The sequence below is a fragment of the Dermacentor silvarum genome, chromosome 1, assembly GCF_013339745.2.
Source record: "Dermacentor silvarum isolate Dsil-2018 chromosome 1, BIME_Dsil_1.4, whole genome shotgun sequence".
Taxonomy (NCBI): Eukaryota; Metazoa; Arthropoda; class Arachnida; order Ixodida; family Ixodidae; genus Dermacentor; species Dermacentor silvarum.
In genome coordinates, this window is record NC_051154.1 from 62,959,230 (window position 1) to 62,985,857 (window position 26,628).

Here is a 26,628-nt window from a genome sequence, read left to right on the forward strand (position 1 = left end):
ATGCAGTGATGGTCGTTGCATCATCATTCCAGCTTTGTAATCAGACTCTCGCCTCTGATTCTTGCATAACATCTGCGCTTGAGCCAGGTGGCCCGCGCAAGAAGATAGTATCTCGGCCGGGTGGTGGTTGTATCCATTCAAGCAGCGATTGAAAAGCAAGTTTCCCACGGGAGAGCAATGCGCCGCCTCCTCGTTCCTCCCAGAGCTCATACCGGACTTTCACAGCCCTTCTCATCGTTACCAGGCTGCTCAGTCAAACATCGAGGTGTACTCTTTCATGGTGCACATAGTGTCTGAGTACAACAACGCTGCATCGAATTCCACTATGGCAGCATCATCACAGCTTGGTCAAGCGAGCAGCTGCACCACGCCATCATTCGAATGGCTATAAAAGGACACGGGCTTCAGGCTGTGCTACAGTATTGCTGTCAAATCATCCGTTTGTGTCCTTTAAGTGATACAATATGCTGCTGTCACTGAGCATTTCATTCGTGCGTTCTTTACCCATCTCGTCGCACTTCCATGCCACTTATTCACATCAATTCGATCAGTCATAGAAATCATGCAATCGTTACCATCATCATAGCCTTGCTGGCGTCGTCACACACATACGCAATCCAAGTTTACTGTACTCGCCTCACACACACAAATATACTGGACTTGCACAAACACATTGGTCAACCTGGTAACGCTTTGTGGCAACCCAAACAATGCTGCATAGCCTGCAAAATGCTTTGCATAACATCGATTCCCACAGTGCATGGGATCTGCACAATTTTTTTCTTCTCTTTGTTTTCTGCAACATGGTGTACTTCCAGTGGCAGTACTGTGTATTCTTCATAGGACAATTTACCAAAGTGCCATAACAGGTGACACTGCAGTCTTACATTGAGGTGTTTGTGTGCGTGAGACCTTGATTCTTTTGCAATAACCAGACCTCCCTCAAGAGGAAGGGCACACAGGCCTTCATTTGGAATTTGAGCAATTTGAGCAGTTTTCACGCAGTAGAGTGGTTTGATACTTCGCAGACACGGTTGTCAACGTGTGATCTACACACCACACTTATCAGCTTGCAATGCCCAAACATGGTATGGGCCCTTTTAACATTTGATTCACGGCACCTGTATAACGTAAGACATTATTTTAAAAATAAAATAAAATATAAACACATTCCTACATTTGTTCTGTCTTCCAGAAGTGGATTAAGCATACTGGGCCGGTATTTTGTAGCGATGCCTTTCCGGTAATAATGCCATTTCGCGCTTATTGTGCTTTATCAGTGGTCAGAGCGACGGTCCGCTCGCGTTATCAATGGGATCAGCCGGCCGTGAGCGGTGGATGATAAGACTAGTATAGAATAAGTCATAAGGCATCACTACAAAGTCGCGGCTCTGCCACTGCTAGCAGCAGGTAACTTTAGGTGTCGCTCTGACAAACTGCTTTGCAGTTGTAGCTTGTAAACCACCCAATCAAAACTGCAACATAATGTGCCTGAATGAACTGGTTGTGCGGCAAAGGGTCATTTTTTCTGTGTTATATGAAGCACCATTTTTGCAGTTGCGTAGCTTTGAGTACCAATCTAGCACCCTCTCAATCATGCCCCCACTGCCAATTTGGATTGGTCAGTGCACTGCTGATGCAACCTGTGGCGTTGCACATAGCTGCACCTAGGTGTAGCGAAGATGTCTACCCTCACATTAGCCGCTGGAAGGAGAGAGGTGTGTGCAGTTATTATTGATGCAAAAACCCGCAGTGCACACGAACACACACACAGAGATTGTGTGCTCATTTTCTATTCCTGTGTCTCAGTCTTGCTTGCACTATGCTAGTAATTCCAAGACAGCATAACTCTGTAATTGTTGTACAAACATGTGCATGCATAGGGGAACGTCAGGAAGGTGATGCAACATACCGAGAACTTCAGCAGAGTGCAGGAATTTTCAGAAGGGCATTGCCTGATCTTTATTGCATTGTTGCGTGAAAGAGCTACAATTTTTTTTTATTACCTAGACCAGGGGTTCTCAAGCATGTTGGTTCCAAGGAACCCTGCTAAGCTCCATGAAGCGCCAAAGAATCCCCCCATTTAACCGAATTAAAATGTCCTAATTAACCGAATGTCGAATTACCCAAGGTATCAAGAAAACAATAAATGAATGCTTACTACGTCAACAGGCTTTTATTTACTGAATGAATTAGCAAATCTTGTTTCTATTTTGCACAAGAGCAGTGCGGCACCCGCCGTGGTGGCTCAGTTAGCAAAGGCGTTTCGTGGCTGAGCACGAGGTCACGGGATCGAATCCCGGCCGTGGCGGCCGCATTTCGATGGAGGCGAAATGCAAAAACTTTTGCCCGTGTACGTGCTTGCGTTGTAGTGCATGTTAAAGAACCGCAGGTGGTCAAAATTAATCCGGAGCCCTCCACTACGGCGTACCTCACAGTCAGAACTGGTTTTGGCACGTAAAACCCTAGAAAGAAGAAGAGCAGTGCGGAAGCTGAAGTTCTCGTCATCTCATGACTTATTTGAGCTAGCAGCGGCGAAGGCCTCGCGACATCCTTCGCAGCGCAGCCGCGGCGCGCGTCTTCATCTGAGACACGCTTTTCACTACCGCGCGCACATCCCGATTATTTTTTCGCTAGTGAGCTGGTCGCCAACAAATTGCCCGCCCATCGCGATGTAGCCGGTGCTCTTCATCTTCGACAGCTTTGCACTGACTGAAAGCGAAACTACTGCTTACCGCAACCGCTACGGAGAAAACCGCGGCCGTTATCAACGAGATCATGGTCGGCGACCTTGCGGTTCAGAAGGCAGGCGGCCGACACCATAGCCCACGCACTCACCAAGTCAAAACGAAACTATCATTTGCTGCAACAAGTGCGCACGAAACCGAGGTTGCTATCGACGCGATCATGGATGGCGACTACGCAGCTGCGAAAGGCACGCAGCCGACGCACGCACCGTCAAAACGAAACTACTATTTCCCGCAACCGCTGCTGCGGACGAAACTGTGCTGGTTATTGACGCGATCATAGATCGCGATGACGCACTTATGAAGACACGCGGCTAGCCGCCAACGCGGTGTTACGCGCGGCGATTAACGCAAGAATAAAGGCTTTGCGCACACAATTAGGCACGAAGAGTTCCGGCGTTGCTGTCAGTCACGTATAGCGTACGATTGCCGCTGAGGACCATACCAATGAGGACTGCATCGCTTCGTTTTTGGACGCTAGCGCCGTTTTAGCTCTTTTGCGGCGCGCACTTGTGGTGCTCCGCGCATGCAGTTTTTTTTTTTATTCCTCCGAAGTATAACATCAGTGCGCACGCTATCGGCACCTACCCTATCTACAAACGGGAGAAATGCGCACGGTGGTAAGTTAGAGCCTCCGAGATTCAAGTGCGAAAGCTTAGGCGCGCTGTCCATGGCTGCCCGTTTTCGGAGATTGGGTGGCTACAAGCTGCTTGCGGATTTATTGCGCAGTTCGCGCGTTGCCGTTACGCACTGTGATGTGCTTTTTGACACTCGGGCATAGGTAATTGAGGTTCTGTGGATCAAGCGCACCTCGTGTTCGCCGTTTTCGCCACTTAGCGAGTGCGGGACCACGGAAAATTTATCAGTGGCTCGCGGAACCCCGAGCAGGGGCCTGCGGAACCCCCGGGTTCCGCGGAATCCACTTTGAGAACCCATGACCTAGACAAATACCACATTTGTAGTTGCCGCAAACGGCAACTACAAGTGTGGAACTACAACTATAAACTATGCAATAGCACTCATCCTCTCTAATGCTCTCCCTTTGTCAATTCACAGGGTAAAAATTTCAACGAAACAAATTTCAATTACCAGAACACACAAAATGCTCTAACCACAGAGTTAGCATGTCTTGAGACAACTCACTCAGTAAGCAAATAGCAAGGAATATAAAGGCAACTATTCTGTGATTGATTGCCTTTACTATGAGTACTAAAAGGGTGGTCATGTGAAATTACCCTGATTGCTGGCAGCTGCCTCCATGGTGGCATATTTCCTTGGCCGTCCACGCGGCCGTTTCATTGGTACAAGTGCTAAAAGGGGGGAGGGGGGGGGGGTAAATTATTTCAGTTATAATCCTTGCATAAAAACAGTCCATAAAATATCACAATTTAATGTATTATATGTCAAAGTACCTCAGAACACAGGAGAACACATTAGCTTTTACAATCGAAGACAAAGAATGCAAGGCCCTCCTAGACTGCAAAACTAGTCACCAACTGATTATTTGGACAGCTGCACGGCCCTGTCACTGGCCCCACTGACTTAACGTACAGATAAGGACAACATAAATTTCGGACACTTTGCAGCTTGCCGTTCGATAATTCGGACTAAGCATGCTAATTCGGACACAGTCGAGCAGAAAGGGCGATGATTTTTTTATTACGTCAGCAGCATGGTCGCTGGCACCTCCTCAAAACCAAAACTAATATAGCGTAGTTGATCTATTTGTAAGCGAGCACGCCTAAACCACGTGACGAGCTAAGCGTCTATGTTGTAAAGCCTGCATTTGTGGTTCTGAGTGACCAGCATTTTTTCCTGCACTTGTTTAAAGCAGTATTCACAAGGGGAAGAAATTCCTCACTTTGCAGTGGGGAGCGTGGATCATGTGACAACAATGTCTGGCCTTTTCAGGGCCAAGGGGGTGACATAGACATCACCGGGAGATGAGAGATGTTTTGCTCCACTGGTACGAAACTTCCCCTCTTGGCGGGAGAGATAGCAGGGATTTTGCCAACCAGTCTAGCAACCTGTTGTGCAACCCACCGTGCTTACGGGTGCTGTTCACTTTGCAGCGATTGTTTTTCAGTGGCACAAACACCTGATGAAATGTCAAAGCTCAGTGATGAAGTGACTCATCTTATGATGAAGCGTTTCAACACAGCATACCCATGCTCATGCATAGGCATGCTGGTGTGAAGATTATAAGCTGCTGAAACTCCAGCAAACATTGACATCCTTCAATCCTCGCACAGCTAGTGTGAGCGGGTAAGCAGTGTGAAGCAACCCAATGGCTCATGGCATCGTGGGCCCCTTCAAGTTAAGGGCTCCCCCATGTGAATACAGTTTAAAAAAAGCAACATGGTCCCAGGTGACTTCTTCGATAAATTTTTTCACTCAAGATCAGTTCTTACAAGAGCTTGTTTGTAAAAAATTTCACCATTCAACTAGACAATACAGAAGGTGGGTTCCAAACTGCTTGATGCATCAGCTGCCCATAATCACCAACTAAAAACAAAATTATTAAAACTATTATTTACACACATAACCACACAAATTGATGCTTACCTAGAGGCTACCAATCTAGGCAGTTCAATCGTAAACATAAGGTCACTATGATTTATATTAATACAGTGGACTCTTGTTAAACGGAACCTCAAGGGACCAAGAAAATAAGTTCCGTTTATCAGGAGTTTCATTTACAGACAGATTGAGCACACAAGAAGCTCCTTTGAAAGGGGCAGATACTCGATTGCCGACAGCAGATGGTAGGTGTAGCACATCTGATAAGCTTCTTCTTATAAAATTTATACTTGCTTGCAGCCACTTACTAGAGTTAGCAGCACAAAACATAATTACAAAGAGAGTCATATAGTAAAAAAGATATAGCCATTTTAGTGAAGCAACTAAACTCATAGACAACTTTCATTTCCAGCGTGAGTGCAGTGTGTGGGCGTATCTGTGCTGCCATCGGAAACACTAATCAAGCTTGCAGCTCACCAACACTGCCAACACAAAGAAACCACAATACCAAAGGAAAGGAATAACAAAGGAAATAACAAAGGAAACAAGAAAACAAAGGAATAACAAAGGAAAGATGTCTAACCACGGCACCAACAAAAGTCACCAAAAGCCATCTTGGAAATAATGTAGAGAACTGGCAACAAACCATAAAAACGAAAGGTGCTAACAATGATGCCTGTCCTAATGCCATTTTTGGTAACCTTTTCAGTTCCGTCTAACAAACTTTTGTTCTGTGCATTGTCTTATGAAAGACCAACCAACCATAAGGCTGTTCAGTTTAAGCAGTATACTTCCCATTTATTGAGATTCTATGGTATAACTAAAGAACTGTGCATACTGTATCACAAAATTAACTCTAAATCGAGAAAATTAAGCTGAAGGAAAAAAAGGGGGTGCTGCGGGGACCCACTTTTGCCACCCCAGCCCGATCTCAATAATCAACAGCACTGTCTGTGCTTATCTGCAACATGACTAGAAAAAAAAATTGGCACGAAGCTTACCAGCTTTGTTAACCACCTCGGTGACTACAGATTGATCCTGAGGAACCTGCTGAATGATGGTGAGCTCTTGGCCATCAGCACCAGTGATGACACTACCATTACTGGTCATGCGCAGCGCATCCTCGGGGACTGCTCGTATTGCATGCTGCTCCATAGTTACACCATCCGCTGCAGGAATCTGTATCACCTCAAATACAACCACCTGTAAAAGGAACAGGGATGGAAATCAACATCCTGACTCCCCAATCTGCCAAACATTGTAAAATCTGAGAAATACGTAGTTAAAGTTCAGTCATCATTTCAGACGGTGCATGATGTTGCTAGTAGAATTCCAACGGAAATGTTTAAAGATGCGTAGAAAAACTGTTGCTCAAATCGAAAAAGTTTTATAGACGCGGTAACAAAAGAGTTAATTGAATACAAATTGAACAGAAAGGACTAGTTGATTTTTATTTGAAACTTGATATATATGCACACTCATGGAAAAAAAAGATTCCCAATTGCAAGAAATGAGTAGTATGATAGAGTTAAGAACAGGTGGTTGGCCTACCTGCTGGCCTTCATTGACCATGCCATCCTCCATGCCCATATCATCCATGTCGTCATCCTCATCATCCTCCATCATGTAGTCATCCTCCTCGCCATCTGGCTCTTCTCCTGGACCCTTGGGCTCACCAATGCGCATAGCTTCTGCCCGTTCAGCTGCTGTTGCTTCTGGGTCGTGGATCGCCAAGTGCCGGATCAAATTACCCTGCACAAGCCAACAAGCAATTTCAAAACCACAAACAGGATTTGCAGCAGTCTCTAATTTGTCCATTTGCACAATGGACACTTGGCTTCAGAAAGATTCTTAATGGAGGCTGGAGACGTTTGTCTGGTTATATGCCTAGCATGCTACTCCAGGTGACAAGGTTGACAGTTTGACCTCTACCTGCAGTGCCAATAAGCCAACAATTGTGGTTGTCATCCTATATTACATGTAACAATATTTTCAAAGTGCTTAATTAAGTACAGCAGCAACAGAAAATATTTGAGGTAACTGAGGTATGCAAGCTGGGATCCAACAGAAGCATATACACACCAAAGAAGCGAAACCATGCAAGAAATGACCGGACAGAACCAGAGGATCTCTTTCCTGCCCAATTGTTTCTTCACATGACTTTGCATCTTTCCCACCGTAAGAAGTATGAACCACCTATCTCAGGAACAAGTAGTGGTATGCAAAACCTACTACGCCTCCTATACATTTCTATAGACAAGGAAGGGATCAGCTTCTGCAAGACACATAACATGCCTGAACTTTGCTTTGTTAATGTTCTATCTTTGACATGACCCAGGTAGTCACATAGTTCGATGAAGTGCACTTCTGGCAAGGCTTTATCTTTCTGCACTATATCTTCATACCATAATGGTGCCCTGCTGTTATACACCTGTTGCATTTTTATGCTCTAACTTAATTGTGCCTGGGTTGCATACCGTATTTGCACGAATATAACGCGAGTTTTTTTCCCCATAATTATCGCATTCAAAATGTGCCTCGCGCTACATTCGGGTTCGTGACCCGAATATAATGCGAGCTTTCCTTTTCCGGCTTTATCTTCAAAAGGTTTCGTCCTTAAAGCGTGCCTCGTGCCATTTTCGTGTTAGTGACGCGATATAGCGAGTTTTTTTCTTTTTTCGATCTCCGCTTTAAACTGCAATGATCGCGCGTAGGGAGGCACCGTGGCGCCACCGTCCGTGCGCATAGCAGTCCACGCATGCGCCGCTAGAGCATGCTGCGGCCATCGCATTGCGCTGTGGCGGCATTATGAAACCACCAGATGAAAACTATCCAGAACTTCGCTCTTCGTTGTGTGTTCATCGTGCTTACACTTCTACGCTGCGCAAGTCACTGAGCCACTGTAATGAACAGGATAACACAGTAAATCACCCCATTTAAGAAACAGGTGATCATGTTTTCCGGAGAGAGAGGAAACGTGTCATCTCGGACTGAGCGAATCGACCAGTCTAGGCCGGAGGAAGTACCGTGATCACATATTTTAAGCCACACCTACTCAGAAAGCATTCCGTGGACCAAAGAATGGCCGTTACCCAACAATCGAGGAGGACCTTGCAGAATTTGTCTGCGAGTTCGGCGTGCCTGTGCACGCTAAACTCGTATAGCTCAACACAAGAAAGCTTGCACATAAGACCGAAGGCCTCGTGACACATTTAAAGGGTCCCTGAAACGATTCTGTACAAACGTTCCGAGTCGTTAGGGTAGGTCCTTCTGATCAGTAATTGACGCATCCGAGTACAGTGTGTAATTTATTATAAGGATTTAAAAAGGCAGCAGCACGCCAATAGGCTGCGTTTTCAGCCGCCCTTGACCAGGTGACACAATTTGACCATATGACGTCAGTAGGGCGAGCTATTCGATTGGCTGCCCAGGGTGCGTTATCAGTAATTTTTCCAACATTAGGGTGAACAAATGTTGTTCGTAATAGTTAAAATTTTAGTTAATTCGGTTCTATAAAAAGAAAGTAACAGAAAGAGAATGCACAAGGACAATGTATCACTACACTCTTTAAAGCACTTCCGGCACACAGCAAGTGTCGTCTGCTTGTGTTACAATGAGCTCAGTGTTGACCCGAGCCGCGCGATCTGTGTTGGTCTCAATCTGCCTTTTCGCGAGCACCATGGTTCGCCCCTGCATTGTGCACTGCAAACGTAGCGATCAGCGACATGTGAAGCTGCGACATCATGTCCCTCTGCAATGCAAACATGTAAGCGATGTGGCTGTAGCGCTGGTTGTCGGTATCCAATCAGAACCAGCACCTACGCGTTTGTGGGCATCACTTCACATTGAAGGACTATATACCACAATAGTGTTTCGCGTGTCTGGTATTCGGCTAAACGCAAGCGCAAGCTGTCGGCGCCTGGGCGTTTTGCGGGATGAACGGAGGCGCAAACGTGAACGGCCTGGACGGTGCAGCCCCACCTGGTGGCACAGAGCTCAACCAAACTCAGAACTAATATAGCAGTAGTCAAGTGTATTCTGCTTTGCTGCTGGTGTAAATTTTTGGCAGGAGCGTAATAGTGAACACATTGTTTTTATAGATGTTTAAAATGTTTTACACTCAGTTACAGCAATATTAGCTATTTGTTGGGCTGGTTAAGCTCTACGCCATCAGGTGGCTGGACCATGCAGACAGATCAGGCCGCTCACGTACATCTGCACTGAAGCTCCTTCATCACAGCAATAGTAGTATGATGGGGCTTTAGTTTACGGCTCTGTCCATCCGTCTAAACGCCCAGCTCGCCTGTGGTTACCGGAATGCCACACACGCTGCTTGGATCACTCTCACTGGTGATTGACGGCAAGGCGGCTAGCGGTGAGGTTGGACAGCCTTTGCACGCTGGCTCCAAGACAACCGGAAGTAGACGACTCCATGTCACATCATGACGTAGAGCCAGTGAAGGCATAGCTTAGCCCCAATCACTCGGCGAACGAGTTGAGGAGAAAAAAACATAGCTATGGAGGACGGTAACTTGTAATTGTCCATAGCTCTCTTAATATAACGCGCTTCACACAAATTGTGGTGCAAATCTTTTACTGTAGCTGTACCCTATGCATCTACAAAATTTGTCCGAACCGTTTCAGGGCCCCTTGAAGTCCAGTTGCTTCCGGGAGCAGAAGTTTATGCGTCACGCCAGATTCCCGCTTCGCCAAAGGACTTCGTTCTGTCAAAAGCTCCCGGCCGAGTACAAGGAAAGACTACTGGAGTTTCAACGCTATATTATCAAGATGCATAGGGATCGCAACTACCCCATAGGCCAGATAGGAAATACGGACGAGACTCCAATCTTTTTGAACATTCCGGCAGGCTATGTTGTTGATAAACGCGGTACCAAGGAGGTACTACGTGTTCGCTCAAAGGGCAACCAGAAGACCCTTCTTTCTGGTGTTTTACGTGCCAAAACCAGTTATGATTATGAGGCACGCTGTAGTGGAGGGCTCTGGATTAATTTTGACCACCTGGGGTTCTTTAACGTGCACTACAACGCAAGCACACAGGTGTTTTTGCATTTCGCCTCCATCGAAATGCGGTCGCCACGGCCGGGATTCGATTCCGCGATCTCGTGCTCAGCAGCACAACGCCTTAGCTGACTGAGCCACCACGGCGAGTCGCAGTTATATTTCCTATATTTCCTACAGCTGGTTGCATGGCAGATGCGTTAATGGTTTTGCACTAGTGCGCTTTCACTTGAGATGGTACACCGCCGAAAGGGCCATCCCCTTGTTACTTTAGAGCAAACTACTCCGCAAAAAGGGTCTATAGTAAAGTGTTTGAAAAGGCTCGGGTATAGAAGGAATAGCACAGTATATAGTGAAGCCATTGCAAAGTCATACATAGATTTCAAGCAATGGCAAACTAGACCCTCGGGAAGGCTGTGAGAACTCCCTCATACAGCTTTGCTGTCTTTAATGCTCGGACTGGCCTACATGTGCAAATGCTTCTTTTGTACATCCTCTGTTTCAATCCATGACAGCCCAAAATACTTCTATCAAACAGTACACTATAAAAAAAAAAATATTTTTACACAGGATGTATGTGTGAAAACAGCATGTCAGCTTAGGCAGCTTTTCCAGGCAAGAAATTGCGTACTTGGACTGGCACTGCAATGCCTGCCAAGGCCTAAGGCCTTCAAAGTGTGGGAGGGGAAATAAAAAAAGACCAAACAGACAAACAAAAACACAGCTTTTAAAAGCTAACTTGTTCAGGCCATATGACAAATTTCCACAGGAACTACAGTAGAACCCCGCTGTTACATTCCCGGGTGCTGCGTTTTCCCGGCTGTTACGTCGTTTTCGGCCGGTCCCGGCACAGCTCCCACAGAACCCAATGCATTGGTAACCCCGCTGTTACATCGCAACTGTGGGACCGTTCTTGGATCATACGTTGCGAACTGCCGGCCCGAGTGGCCATTTTGACTTTTCATGTCGCTTGGCTTGGTTGCTTGACGATGGCATTGGCCGCCCAAAGTGCCAAGGGCGACACTTATGACGTATTTTTGATTTTCGTCAGCAAAAGTATGACCCTTGAGATCCATATTTGCTATCTAAAGATGGTGTCTATGACACGTTGCAGCCCTAAAATTGGTTTTGGCTCATAGATGTTCCGTATAAAGTCCAAGGGGCGAGCGAGTGAAAGCGCGCGAGGGGAGCCGACGACCACGTCTAAATCTCACGCGCGAAAAAAAGAAAAGCAGGGAGGAAGCGCACCTTCTGCCATTGCGCTCGAGACACCGGCAAGGGAGCGAGGGGGGAGGGATAGTGGGCAGCGTTGTGCTCTTAACTGCATACTGCGCGGCGGCGCGCGGGCTATATCTTGAAAGCAATCTGCGTTGGGGGCAGAGTCTACTCAGTGCAGGTGCATCGGCGGCTTGTGGCTTTGTGCGTGCTGTGTGTTCTCGGCACTCAGTTTGCGTTGAAGCGATAGACAACAGCACAAAGGTCACTTCGCTCGCTTCTGCAGCGGCGCTTAAATTCCTCACGCCAGCGTTTGACAGCGCCCGCGCTCATCAAGTGTGATGTGTTCATGTTTGCCTGTGGGCGCTGACACCATGCTTGTTAATATAGTTAATAAGCGAATGTTAACAAGTTTATACGGACGATAAAACTAGTACTATTCTTACTTTGTATAGTTGTCAACTAATTTGCTATCGCAATTGATACTTCGGCTGTCGGGCAAAACTACGACTTTTTTTCACACATAAAAATTAAAATAACATTGTGTGCAGCTCAACACAACTCCCCCCCCCATTTCTCAATTTTTCCTGTTTCCCGGCTTACATTGTTTTTTTTTACGGTCCCATGAAAAACGTATCAGTGGGGTTCTACTTCCACTCCCCTGTTGACACAAATTACAGTTCATGTTAAGTGAATGCCCAATCATTCCGATCAAGGCCAATTTTAATACACCAGAGTTTAATTCTTAGCAAGCGTTTCATAATTCAACATGACTGAAAGCTAGGCATGAGTAGACAAATGGGTCATGGGAAGATGAAGTGTGTGTAAACACAGGAAGCTTTGGCCTGGAGCTAATGCTTCGACAAGTGACTAACATTGCTCACATTTAAATTTTGCCCCCAGGCTGAGGCCTCAGTTCCCATAGTTTTGATCAGTATTAGGCCCGACTATGAGATGAACCAACTCTGTGTAGCGTTACTGCATGCTCGCTAAAAGAGAGAATGGTACATGCAATGCACAGGTTTCTAGCACAGGCAACCCGCCTATTGAGTCTCTAAAGAGTATATTAGGACTAGGCTTCCAAGTTCAAACGAAAGAATATATACTAAGTTCCCATAAGTTCCCTGATCGGGGAAAATCATGAGTTATAGCAGCTTCCACCTCGAAGTACTTCAATGCAATGGTGACACAGTGCTGTAATTAAAGCAACGCACTTTGATGCAAATAAAAAGACACTCATCCATCAGCCTGTACAGAACTAAAAATTTACATTTGGTGTCCCTTTTCATTGAAAGTAATTGAAGCAAATGCTCTGGTCTCAAATATTAAAGTAAATGCAAGTGGCAAAATAGGTTAAGTACTAAAATTTTTAAGGCTACTTTGCCATATTCAGTTACCTTCCTCTGCAAAAATCTTGCTTAAGATATGTAAGGAAATATCCAAATAATAACTGAGGAAGTTTAGTGCATATTTTGGCAAAGAAAAACCCACTTGTGGTGTAACTCACCTTATGCCGGAATGCCTTAGAGCACTCTGGACACTCATGAGTCTTCTCCTTGGGTATAGGGGGCACATAGTTGGGGTCATGGTAAAGATTCTTGTGCCTCTTCAGCAGTTGCTTCTGTCGGAAAGCCTGGTCACATTCATCACAACGGAATGGCTTTTGGTCCGTATGAATCAGCATGTGAGACTCGAGATGACGTTGAGAGATGGACGCATACGGGCACAGGTCACACTTGAAGCATTTCTCTCCTTCATGGCTCTTTACATGTACCTGGGCAATAAGGGCAAAATACCACCGCAATATTGTCAGTATTGCACAAAACATTCACTAAGGTAATTTCCAATAGAATCAGGGCAACACTTGATTTCAGTCAACCCAGAGAACAGGTTGGTTTCAGGAAGGGGAATTCTGCAATTGATCTCATCCATGTTATCAAGCAGGTAATAGAGAAATCTGCAGAGTGCCCAACCAATCTCTTTATATGACTTCAATTGATTACAAAGAGGCATTTGATTCACTAGAGCATGGGTTCTCAAAGTGGGTTCCGCGGAACCTACGGGTTCCGCAGGCCCCTGCTCGGGGTTCCGCGAGCCACTGATAAATTTTCCCTGGTCCCGCTCCCGACAAGTGTCTAAAACGGCGAACACGAGGTGCGCTTGATTCAAAGAACCTCCATTACCCATGCCCGAGTGTCAAAAAGCACATCACAGAGCGTAACAGCAACGCGCGAACTGCACAATAAATACGCAAGCAGCTTGTAGCCACCCAACCTCTGAGAACGGGCAGCGCGCCTAAGCTTTCGCACTTGAATCTCAGAGGCCGTAACTTACCACCATGCGCCTTTCTCCTATTTGTAGATAGGGTAGGTGCCGATAGCGTGCGCACTGACCTATACGTTGAAGGAAAAAAAAAAAAAAAAAAAAAAAAAAAAAAAAAAAACGCGGAGCACCGCAAATGCGCGCCGCAGAAGAGCAAGAACGGCGTAGCGTCCAACCGAAACGAAGCGGCGCAGTCCGCATCGCCGTGGTCCTCAGCGGCAATCGTACGCGGCACGTGACTGACAGCAACGCCGAAGCGCTTCGTGCCTAATTGTGCCTTTAAAGCCTTTATTCTTGCGTTTATCGCCGCGTGCCTCCGTAAGTGCGTAAGTGCGTAGTCGCTATCTCTGATCGCGTCGATAACCACCGCAGTTTCGTCCGCAGCGGTTGCGGCAAATAGTAGTTTCGTTTTCACTCGATGCGCGCGCCGGCTGCGTGCCTTCACTAAAGCCCCTATATTTATAAAAGTAGCGCCATCCACTTCCCTCCTCCTCCGTTCCACTATCGCGCTCGGCGCGACCAGCGCGATCGAGGCGCGATATCGACAGTGGCGCCGCCTGCGTCGGGCCTGCCGTGGCAGACGACAGCTAACGCGCTACCAGAGGAAATCCGAGGAAAACTTCGATCGCGCCCCGCGGAGAAGTTCTTGAGGCGCGATTTTGCTTCGTCAGTCAGTAACTGGTCTTAATAATGCCGTTTTGGAAGTAGCAACGCGACGATGCGAGACGGCGCAAATATCAAGTGTGCACCAAGCGTTTGCGCACGCCGGATGGTAAACAAAAAAAGCCTTTTGCCCTCGCCTTGTCGGTTGCGGCAACTTAAGGCGCAGCAGCATGCCATCACAACGAAGTTTTTGTCCATAATACGTTTGATCCGTTTGCGCGTACAGCACTTTCGTCGCACAGGCCCGAGAATGGCAGTCGGAGCGCGCTGGAAAGAAAAAAATATACAAAAGCGCGACGCGAACTTCCACGTGACACGGATTGGCCAATGGGGGAGCGGAGGAGGCTGGGGCGACAGGAGGCGGCTAAGAGAGGGCGAGGAGGAAGCGCCGGGGTGAGCGCGGTGGCGGCAAGATCTAAGAATGGCGCTACTTTTATAAATATAGGGGCTTTAGCCTTCACAACTGCGTAGTCGCCTCCCATGGCAGCGTCGATAGCGACCGCAGTTTCGTCCGCACTTCTCGCAGCGAAAGGTAGTTTCGTTTTGACTTGGTGCGTGCGTCAGCCGCCTGCCTTCTGAACCGCAAGATCGCCGTCCATGATCGCGTCGATAGCGGCCGCGGTTTCGTCGACAGCGGTTGCGGCAAGCAGTAGTTTCGCTTTTACTCAGTGCAAAGCTGTCAAAGATAAAAAGCACCGGCTACATCGCGATGGACGGACAATTTGTTGGCGACCAGCTGAGTGGCGAAAAAATAATCGGGATGTGCGCCCGTTAGTGCAAAGCGCGTCTGAGATGAAAACGCGCGCCGCGAAGGATGTCGCGAGGCCTTCGCCGCTGCTAGCGCTAATCAGTCATGAGATGAAGAGAATTTCAGCTTCCGCACTGGTCTTGTGGTAAATAGAAAGAAGATTTGACGATTCATTGAGTAAATAAAAGCGTGTTGACGTAGTGCAGCATTTGTTTGTGTTCTTGATACCCTCGATAATTCGGTTAAATCGGGGGGGGGGGGGGGGGGGGTTCCTTGGCACTTTATGTAGCTTAGCAGGGTTCCCTGGGATGAACGTACCTGAGAACCCCTGCACTAGAGATATCAGCACTCATGGAGGCATTGCACAGTCTAGGAGTACAGGAAGCATACGTGAATGGCTTAGCAAATATCTATGAAGACTCCACAGCTACGCTAATTCTCCACAAGAAAAGTGGAAAAATACCGATGAAGAAGGGAGTCAGGCAAGGCAAGCTTAGAAGTATTCAAGCTATTAGACTGGGAAGGATTATGAGTGAGGATCAATGGTGAATATCTCGGCAAGCTATGGTTTTCAGATCCACACCTCCACCACTTTGCCACGTGTCTTCAAAGGGGGCTGACGGCGTTTATTGAGAGCAGCTGGCTCCTGGAGAAAACGGCGGCGAGAGCTAACTAGTATCAAGCAGGGGCAGTTAGTACACACACTTCTTTCTTCTTGTGGCTCTGCTCTTACACTGTCCCTACTACTACAGGTGACAATATTGTCCTGTTCAGAAATGCTGATCACTTGCAACAAATGATTGAGGACCTTAGCTGACAAAGTATAAGAGTAGGGTTGAAGATTGATATACAGAAGACAAAGGTTATGTTCAATTGCCTGGCAAGAGAATGAGAATTTATGATTTGCAGTCAGCTTCTGGAATCTGTGCAAGAATATATTTAGGCCAATTACTCACAAGGGACCCTTGATCATGAGAATAAAATTTACAGAATAAAAAACGGGTTTGCAGCCATAACCAAATCATGACGGGCAGCTTATCGCTACAATCATTACATTCTGCCAGTACTAACATATGGGGCAGAAAGAAATTTGGAGGTGAATAGAAGCTTGAGAAGTCTAGAACCGTGCAATGAGCGATGGAATGAAAAATGTTAGGTCTAACGTTAAGAGACAGGAAGACAGCAGTGTGGATTAGAGAGAAAATGAGGGTAGCCGATACTGTAGTTGACATTAAGAGGAAAAATAAGCTGGGCAGGCCAAGTAATGCATAGGGCAGATAACCGATGGTCTATTACAGTTACAGAATGGATGCCAAGGGATGAAAAGTGCAGTCGAGGACAGACAATTAGGTGGTAAAATGAAATTTGCAAATTTGCAGGCATAAGATGGAACCAGTTGGAGCGAGACAGGGATTATTGATCGCTAAGAGAGGCTTTCGTCCTGAAGTGGACATAAATAGACTGACAATGACCACCGCAATAAGGCAACTCATAATTGCCACACACCATGCACACCAAGGCACAACAAAGATTTGAGCAAATGCCAAACCTACTCATCAAAAGTAAGCAGCACTAGACATGACTCTAACAGAACTGTACCCGAATGCTAGCACAAAGAAATACGAGAAAAGCTAGAATCCTGTTCCAACTTGCTCTGTCCCCTATTTTTGAATTAATTCATGCTCCTAGCAATAATCCCAGTGATGCTGTGTGTGCACTTGAAATGGATGTCAAAGAATGCAATGCGTAAAATACGAACGTTTAACTTTACTCCCACTTCCATGCGTCCCTGCTTGATGCTAGTTCACTTCAGCCATTTGTGTTCTCTTTTTGCTCTTATCAAGTGCTAGAAGTTACTTAACACTCTTTCAGTTTTGTTACATGCCTGTAATCAGGGTTTGTAGCAGCATTAATGAAAAAATTTCAAGGGTTTTCAAACAATTCCAAAGCTCTGACAAAGCATCTTTAAGAATGAAAGCACCATTATGTTTGGCAGGCTGAAAACAAAACATTGACTTCAACAAAAAAAAGGTACATGAAAAAGGAGTGAGTGAGCAATCCCCCACCAACTATCACAAAGAAGGTGCTACTAAAAGTGGTGGTATTCTGATCACCCGAATTCCGCCGTATTGTCAAATTCACAATTTTGTCACTTCTGATTGGCTCACAGGGCTGCCACATTCTCTCAGATTGGCTCAAAATGCCAACTTGACGGAATTTGACAAGTGTCTGGAATTGCACCCCAGATCGGATTCGTTTGATTTTAGGCTTGCATCAACCTTGCAATCAAGCATCCAAACAAAATCCACTAAGCTTGGCTAAAAACAAAATTCAAGAACTTTTAAGCATTTTTTGATTTTAAGCATTTTTCAAGGCTTTGAAAATGGCATTTTTGACATGACATTCAAGGGCTTCAGAACCAATACAAACACTGGCAAAAAACAGCCCAATAGTGGACTGACAATATCAACAAATCAGTCTATATTTTAAGCAAGGAATAAATCTGGAAAGACAGCTTTGCTCTTACACTGGCCTGCACAAGAACTAGCATGCAATAACTGCTCCATGTTTGTCATATGGCATAGGTAATAAAAACAATACAAAAAACAGTGTGGGCATACCTTGTATGTGTAGCGGTCTGGGAAGGATTTGCCACACCGCTTGCATTTTAGCGGCTTGTCACTGGTATGTAACTTTTGAACGTGGATTCTAAGGTCTGTCTTGCGACCACAGGTGGTTGGGCACAGCTCGCACTGGAAGATGGGCTTGTTACCCGAGTGAATGAGCTTGTGGGCTTTTAGGCTGTTTGACTGGGTGAAACGAGCATGGCACACATCGCACTCGTACGGCTTCTCCCCCGTATGGATCCGCAGATGCCGCTTGAGCTTGTAGGTGTCAGGCGAGGCATACGTGCAATGCGGGCACTGGTATGGCCGTTCACCCGTGTGACATCGCATGTGTCGTTTTAGCTTGCTCAGCTCCACTGAGGCATAATCGCACTCTGTGCAGCGGTGTGGCTTTTCGTGGGTGTGTCGGTAACGCACATGACGAACCAACTCTCCAGAAGTAGTAAAGGCCGCGTCACATTCTTTACATTGGTGTGGGCGTGTGCCTGTATGTGTATTAACATGATTTTGCAGCGATGCCAACGTCTTGAAGCCCCGCTCACACACTGAACACTTGTGAGGTCGCTCTTCTGAATGGCTCTTCATGTGCCGAGACAGCAAGTACCGTTTTGGACTCGTGTAATTGCAGTAGTTGCACATATGGGCCTGTGTCACTGTCTGGCTCTTCTTGGGTGCAATCTTGATGGTACGCATTTTGGCTACAGGCTCTGGCGTGGAGGCTTCCTCTGTCACTACTTCAGCCCCAGTCTTATCTCCTCCTTCATGGAAGTCATACACAGACATGTCCATATCAGCTTTGGCCAAATCCTCTTTGCCCTCATCTGGCTGGGACACAATGAGCACATAGCTGACCTCTCCTGGGTTCGTGTCCGATGGCACAATTGTAACAGTTTGGTAAGAGTTACCAGTGTTCAGGATCACCTGCAAAAAAAGAAAAAGAGCAATTACCAACATTTGTTACTTTAGGAGTGCCCACATGAAAGCTAAAGTGTCAAAGTCTTGTGCCCTACCTGCTGTTCATCACTTCCATCGTGAGCAGTACCAGACTGCATAGCCACAAATGTGGGCTGGTCTGACTGAACCCCATCTGTCGCAGCTCTTCCTTGTTGCTCAACAGCCTTCAGCAGTTCTTCTGTGCTTTCATGCCGCACCTGCAAGTGGAAACCACAGCAAACTCATTTTTAGAAGCTGTGACAATCAGGTAAGAACAGTGCAGAACAGCGTAGCAGGAAAAATTAATTTCTGCAGCATTGCACCTATTAAGAACAATGTCAAACACTCGTAACATTGTTGCAAGATCAGTTTAAAGAATGAGCCACAACAGCTTGTCATCAATAAATGAAATGTGTAATTTAGAAACTAGCTTGCAAAATAGAGGGACAAAAGCTCTACTTGTCTTTGGAGAGAGAGAGGCCAACACAACATTTTGAAACTTTTATCATCTACCAGAGTCAGTGTCAACCGACTGCAAAAGAACAACACTAGGTCAAGTTCACTCACTTGATCTATAGAATCTGGAATGGTGACAGCAATTTCACGTGCCTCTGCTCCTTGGCCCTTGCCAACAGCTAACACTATCTGCTGGAGACCATCAGTAGTGGTAGTTGTGGCTGGGAAGGCCTTGCCATCAGCTGTGGTGGCATAACCCTGAATGGCCTCCAGTTGACCGGTGCCCGTTACCGTAGCCGTGCCTTCTGTGGCCTGTTCGGCATCAGTGGTGTAGAAAGTGGCTTGGGCAGGAGTGTAGTAGGTAGTGGTGCCATCAAACTGAGCCTGCATATGTAGAGGCAGTACGAACAGCAATCAGAAGGCAACACAAAATAGCTTGCAACATTCGAGTGCACAGGTAGCTGCCATACCAAAGTACTATGTGGTCCGGTCAACTTTCTGCAGCTTCACAGGTTTTGAATAAGCCAAATTATAAGCAAAAAGGATCCCTTAACTTAGTAAGACCTCTTACTTTCTGCAAATCATGTTAAACAAGATAAAGCATCACAATAAGTCTATGCAAAGCAGCTAGTTTTGTCACAGCAAGAAAGACTATAAAAAACAAACATAGCTTCCACACAGGATATGATGGTTTCTAAGGCATACCTGGCTTGATGTCGCATACTGAAAGCCATCAGCTGTCTGCGTTACATAAAAAGTAGTGGTGCCATCGGCTGTTGTGACTGAAGGCTCCGTCTCAGCTGTGTCAGTCTCTGCGCTTGTGATAACTGCGTCTCCAGCTGTCACAGCTGCTGAAGAAGCCCCATCACCTTGGATCTCTTTGTTGAAGGATGCCAAGTAGTTCTGTATGTCAGAGATGGCCTCAGAGTCACCAGCACTTGCTGGTTCAGGACCAGTGGAGGTCCCATCAGATGGTGTGTCTATCTGGTCCGACATAGTTCATTCACTTGTGGATGCTGTTCTCCTTGTTCACTTGTATTCAGCACCCCGCAACAAAGAACACACTCAGGTTACAAATCTGGAAATAAAAAAAAAAAAAAAAAAAAAAACAGCAGTCTAGATGAGATTCGACACTGAACACATTTGTCCAAACACAGCAACAGTGCAAGTTCACATTTGGCAATGATTCTCAGCCAGCTCTGACCAAAAAAGCCAGTTGAGAATAAATTTAGAACTCATGTTTCAAGAATTTACTTCCAGGACCTATACACGTAGCAAAAAAAAAAAAAAAACATGCGAGGAGCGTTGTGCTCTCCATTTTTGCAACAGTTGATTGCATTTTAAGACACATTGCCACAGATCCTTGGTCACTCTACTTATAGTAATTACTGTGCGACTTGCAATGCATTCTTGTTAACACTTTTCAGTGTCATGGTGTTATTTAAATGTGACACTGAGGTGACATGATGGCTCTTAATTGACAGAACTAGTGTTAGCAGGAACGGCTCTTTATCCTAACATTAACATTCCTAACGCAACGTGGAAATTGTGCGTATATGTGGGGGAGACATTAACGGCATTTCTCAGACTATTGTGTTTTTTTGTAATGAATATGAAGCTGAATTTATATAATGAAACAGTGACGAAACACCACAGCACCACACATCGAATTCATTTTTTCTGTTTATTTCATCCAAGAGACCAATGTACCAGTTTTTTTCATCTCTTTAGAAAAGACCAGGGCAATGGCTTTCCAAAGTCAGCCTAATGTTACTCAATGAAAAGGCCCAAATGCTCATTATTAGTTTTGCTTTTAACGCTGCAAACACCCAGTGTGCGAAGAACGAATGTGGGGTGTGCATTCTGACAAAGCAACTTTCATGGTGGCTCATTGACTTGGTCATTTTGCTGCTGAGCACGAGGTCCAGAGTTACATTCTTCACCACGGCAGTTGCATTTCAATGGGTGCAGAATGCAAAAAATGCTTGTGTACTATGCTTTGGGTGCAGATTAAAGTACCACAGGTGATGAAAATTAATGCAGAGCCCACCCCTACAGCATCCATTATTGCCCTAATGTTGCTTTGAGACATTAAACTCAATTTCTTAAGTCACTGCAATGTTACGGAAACATTTGATGAGAGCTTTGCCGTGTGCATTTCTTTACTGATGCTGCTATATGCAATGTGGCTAGTAAAGCTTCTGTCTTTTAAGTAGGATTGCTATCATGATAAAGTGCTACATAATCAACTTGGTGCTCACTGCAAAATTCTGGGTGCATACTATCAGCTTAGTCACAGAAGCTGTGATAAAAAGATCATTCTGCTGCAGCTTGGACATTCAGCCAGGATGCATTGTAGTAAAACTGTCATGTTCAGACTGCCTGTTTCAATCCCAGGGCATATACCTAAGTTGCAAAAAAGTTCTACAGCATGGTGAATCAGTATAGCTGTTTTCATACACAAAAATTATTAAAATATTCACTTTTTCCCTTCCACAGCACAAAAAGACAAGAGTTCTTACACCATGAACAAGAGCACTATGTTTGAACACCATGAGCACTATGAACAACAGATCTTATTATTCAATTTTCACAGCAACACACACTTTCGCTATGTAAGTTGTTAAACACACATCAGAACACTACTAACAAGAGCTTAACAAAGAAGTTCAGGACAAGTACCTTCAGTGGCACTTCCATAAAAATAAGAATGCTCTATTACAACAAGCGCTTTAGATTGTATTAGAAGTGTAATTACGATAAATGTTCACAGGATTTGAAAGCTCCCGTTCTCGAGACGCAACACAGCTTTGGCTGTTTGCAGATATGCAAGCTGAAGGTGCTTTGCCCCGCAGGTGTATGAATCGCCCAACCAGTGCCGGCTTGACGTCTGGCAGTTTACACATCAGCACCAATCGGAATATTACGTTATGGACATGGAAACCCCGTGCCTAACCGTTCACAACGTCCGCCTCTATACGTAGAGCAGGCACTGTGGGAGCATAGGCTTCTCAGTGTAAGACCAGCAGGGTCTCATTTTGTTTTTCTTCCTCTCCTCACGCACAACGTCAGAACGCATAGGCAGCACGTTTGTGACGCGAACAGGGCAACACGGGGCTTGCCAAAGGTACGCAAACAATGTGAACAAACAGCGAAGATCATGCAAAATTTTCACAGCATCAGGTGATGCGGCGCGCACCCACAAGTATTCATATAGCGAGAAGGCAGTAGCCTCGGGGCCGAGCTGCAGGCACAGCCGCCGGCCGACCTTGGTGCCGCCAGAATGCCCGCTTGGAAGCCATATTTGAACTGAAGCAAACATGGCCTCATGGCGACTCCCTCCCTGGCCGACATCGCACGTAGCTGCCATACACAGCTTCCAAATTAAACCGCGAGCAGAACTACGAGCAGCCAGCGTGAAACGTCGCCCAGGGATAGAAGTAGCCCGCGACATGAAGACCCTAGTGATAAACTAGGGAACCAAGATGTCCTAAGCGCCATCTGCATGCCCGATGAGCGCCACCAGTGGGAAAAAGGATCGAGCTCCTCGCAGCGCAGGACGGCCGCCGGTCAGCCCGCCTCGACCTAAGTTTTTACGCTCCCCCGCAACACGGATACTGTTGGATGACCACCATACCTTCTCAGCGGCTCGCCGCGCTCGTGCGATCATCCCAAGAGCCAGGATGCCGTCCTTTGCGTCTCAACGGCACGAACAGCGAGAACTGTTTCATTGGTTGCAACGTTCAGGCTTAGCAGACGCACAGACTTTCGCCGCTGCTATTCCTCTCGGTTTACGGCGGTGGACCGCGTGGCGTCTACAACTCATTTTTGTGATTGATCGTGCCTATCTTGCGCTTACGAAGAGCTCTGAAAAGTGCTCCGTTTTCCAGATTCCGTGAAAAATAAAACACGAAAACTTACTGGGAAATATCATAGTCCAACACTGGAGGGCGTTGTTACAGTTTCCATAATGGCGGTTTGACTCCCCAAGAACCGCTGTCGAGCGCGTGATGACTGACGTCAACATCCGGGCTTTCTGAGTGGAAGATAACTGCAAAGGCGCGCTATTTCAAACATTGAAACAGGGGTGCATGCCCTTGCTACGTGACCGTACTACTTTTGAAGTCTAGTATTTTAAACTTGGCGAAAATAATTGTCAAGATTTTTTTTTTTGCGACACAAACTTCCGACTGGTGCTAAATCTGCCAGTTTGCAGTCGAATGTTTTCGAGATGTAATAAAACATGATTATGTTATTGGATGTAGAGATGTATCTGCTAACGGCATCTGGGGCTTTCCATATTTTGGCAGGTTAGTGTTTTCGGTAAACGTTGCATGCTGTAGAAGTAAGGCATTGTCGCACGATTTTTTTGCAAAACCTTACAAAAGTAGTTAGTTTGAAGTGAAGTTAATTTTCAGCTCTGGTTTACAAAAAAGGGCAAGAAGAGAAACCGCCTGCCTGGAATTGGTTGCGCGTAAATAGCACTAGACATTTATGGTGCCAAGGCAGCGCATGTGTCAAACCGACTGTTATTCAAAGTTTCCGTCAAGAATACCTAATTTTGCATGAACCAAATACGGTACTATCGCTGGGTGCACTTCAGCCACTTCAGCACTTCCGCGCGCAGTTTCGTTTCTTCTTTCGCTAAGAGAGGGCGCGATATGGCAAAACGCCACCCGTCCGTAAATTTCTTACAATCATTGGTGTAAGCTGTGTAAAAGTTCTGTAACGGCGGTCACTCAGCGTGAGGCACGTGAAGATAAACATGGGCAGCAAAAAGCACAAGAAGCACCATAAGTCTGAAAAGAAAGAAGCCAAAGATGAAGGTAATTTTTTCCCGCGTGCACAGGTCGTGCGTTTCGCTTAATCGTATTGTTGGAGAGATCTTTATGGAAGGTATTTGCGTCCGCCTATATTTTTGCCGTTGTGTTTTGGATTGCACTCGCCTTTTTTCGCGTGTGTTTGTGTACGTATTACAGAATGTGCGACTTGTCGCGTAGGTAACTTTGTGTCGTGTCAGGTAAATCAGTCGAAATGTTGCCGTGCGCGGATAGGGTCTGTATTGAATAACTAAGCCTAGAAGGCCGACATTGCAGCTTATTAAAATGAACAGTAGTACTTAACCACGCATAACTTAAGAGATACAGTGCTCTTCACGTTAAGTGCCCTTGCCCCTCAGCGCTTTATAAAATAGCGTCAGCGCCGCCTCATTGTAGCTCTGATGCCGCGCGAGTTCGCGTTGTTGGTACCTGGGTTTCCGCGTCTGTTCCATCCTGAGCCACACTGAAAACGGGTCGAAACTAGAGAGTAAGCTTCTGTTTTTACCCTGTGAAAATGTTTGTGAAACCCTGCATAGTGTAATTGTCTTTGCCTTGTGCAATAGACTGGACTGTCCTACATGATGGCGAAATCGGTGAGCGCTGCAGCACATTTGATTGAAATGTTGCGCATTGTAGTGTAATATTATGTGTGCTGTCAAAGAATACGGAGAAAAATTCGCTGTCGATAATCACTTTAACGCACATCCTTAACCAGCATCAATAACACCATATTCATTTACGTAAGCTGTGCACTTTCTTCCTTGGCACACTGAAGTGATCCTGTTTGAGTGCACACATGTTGCGCTGTCACATATCGCTGCTCTCCCTGAAGACAACCTGTTTACATTGTTGAAACCTGAATGTGGTGTGCTTGGCTCTCGACTTTGTGGGGCAGTGAACACGGTTTGCATAGACCGCATAAGTCTTGCTCTGTTGATTATATAGATAAGCGATAACATGTTCAAAAATTGCCCTACCGAATAATAAATGTTATTTTTTTTTTTTTTTGCTCACGGTGCATGTTCTAAAGGTGGTGTTTGTTTCATCATTGATTATCGAAGTGGCAGCTTTGCCATGCAGGCCTCCCTTATTGCATTATCAAGTGATGTGTTACTTTCGTGGCTCTCAATTGCTGCTTATGTGTGTTCCCGTGTTTTTACGAGTTGTAGCAACTGTGTGCCTAAAATAGTGGTTAGGACCAGTTTGCTTGTAAAGTGACACAGTTTAAGATGTCAGTTGTTTAACTTTGCCCTTTTTATATGTGTGCAGTTTGCTGTAAGCATGGAGCAGATGCATGTAAACCTTCGTAGTCACATGCATGTGCTTCCTGCCAGTAAAGTCTTTGCAGTGTTTCCCAGATGGTGCCACAGAGTTGAATGTGCTATAGGGACAGCTGCATATGAGCAAATTTTTGTAGATAAGTGTGAATTGCCCTGTACGCAATTGATTCCTGTGCAGAATTGAACATTGTAGTAGGAAGGCCACTTATGTGGTTGTTGTGCAACACTTCTTGTCAGCACAAACTTACAAATCATTGAATTTATTTGCACACACATAAAAATGTGTTAACTGCACATATGTTACATATGCACTTTAACTAGTCACACTTCAGCCTACCTTCAGTCATTCTTCGTACAAACTGTGAAGGACTGGAACGACCTTCTACTTGAAATCGTGCTGTGCTCCTATCCTGCCATTTTCAGGAACTGTATAGAAAGCCAGTCAGTAAAATTGCGCCACCCCTCATGTACTATCTCTCAACTGGGGGCCTTTTGGGTAGTAATAAATGCTATAAATAGGCAGCTGGTGATGACAGTGCAGCGAGTCAATTCAAAGAGCATTAAATGACAATACCAAAGTTCAGCTACACTGATAAATACTGATTTGTAGCTCATGGGTCTGCACTTTGGCAGGAAAAGTCTGTTCACAGAGAAAGAGAAAGCTTAACTTTCAATCTTGAGCTTTGTATGTAAACTATAAAACTGATGTCATGGTAGCTTTTGTACAAAGCTTCATGCTCCATTCAGGGGGATGTCAACCTTCCAATTTATTGTGTGATGTCACAGATTTTTGCGATATCTTTACATGCTGGGAAATTCGGCAAAAGTGTTCCGGTTGAGTTTTAATTAATTTTAAAATGTAGGGGTGCAATCTATTTTGTGTTAATATACAATAGGTTAGCCTCAATATACAATAGGTTAGCCTCAATCATATGCGAGAACCTGTGACAGCGGTGATCTGGTGCAAGAATCTTGAGGTGGCAATGCCACCAGTCTTGCTGTTGGTGTTGGCCACCTTTTTCTATTCCATAGGTGTATTTTATCAGTCTAGCATAGCCAGTAATTGCTTTGGAGGAAGATGTTGCTAGCATAGGTATTGTCCTCGCCTTTCAAGGATTGTTGTAGCTGAGGCACAACAAATATGTAAATGTCACATGGAAATTGTTTTGGCCACCAATAACATCAGTGTCTGGGCAGCATTGCAAGGTGATGCAATGCATGTAATTTTTCCTTCCCTTTGTGTTTAATGCTATTTCTGCATCAAATACTTCACAACTG

The 26,628-nt window shown here is 45.6% G+C and overlaps 2 protein-coding genes across 11 annotated transcripts in view; one reads left to right on the forward strand and one right to left on the reverse strand.

The window, feature by feature from the left end:
* LOC119464372 (transcriptional repressor CTCF) overlaps positions 1-23,280 on the reverse strand; it is a 30,786-nt gene extending 7,506 nt beyond the window's left edge. The window contains exons 1-9 of one of the 6 annotated variants that reach the window (XM_037725313.2): positions 23,172-23,280; positions 19,956-20,328; positions 19,362-19,634; positions 18,872-19,012; positions 17,856-18,782; positions 13,009-13,275; positions 6,819-7,019; positions 6,269-6,470; positions 3,983-4,057 (exon numbers count right to left, since the gene is read on the reverse strand). In XM_037725313.2, the coding sequence (XP_037581241.1) occupies positions 3,983-4,057; positions 6,269-6,470; positions 6,819-7,019; positions 13,009-13,275; positions 17,856-18,782; positions 18,872-19,012; positions 19,362-19,634; positions 19,956-20,246 (2,377 nt within the window). In that variant the 5' untranslated portion in view covers positions 20,247-20,328; positions 23,172-23,280. Of the gene's footprint in view, positions 1-3,982; positions 4,058-6,268; positions 6,471-6,818; positions 7,020-13,008; positions 13,276-17,855; positions 18,783-18,871; positions 19,013-19,361; positions 19,635-19,955; positions 20,329-22,425; positions 22,597-22,887; positions 23,113-23,171 lie in introns of those variants that run through there. The other 5 variants (XM_049668682.1, XM_037725337.2, XM_037725330.2 and 2 more) reach the window with 5 other exon arrangements.
* The window catches only part of LOC119464405 (bromodomain-containing protein 7-like), a 100,766-nt gene continuing 97,302 nt past the window's right edge, over positions 23,165-26,628 (forward strand). For all 5 annotated transcript variants that reach the window (XM_037725374.2, XM_037725365.2, XM_037725358.2 and 2 more), the window contains exon 1: positions 23,165-24,076. In XM_037725374.2, the coding sequence (XP_037581302.1) occupies positions 24,016-24,076 (61 nt within the window). In that variant the 5' untranslated portion in view covers positions 23,165-24,015. The remainder of the gene's footprint in view (positions 24,077-26,628) is intronic.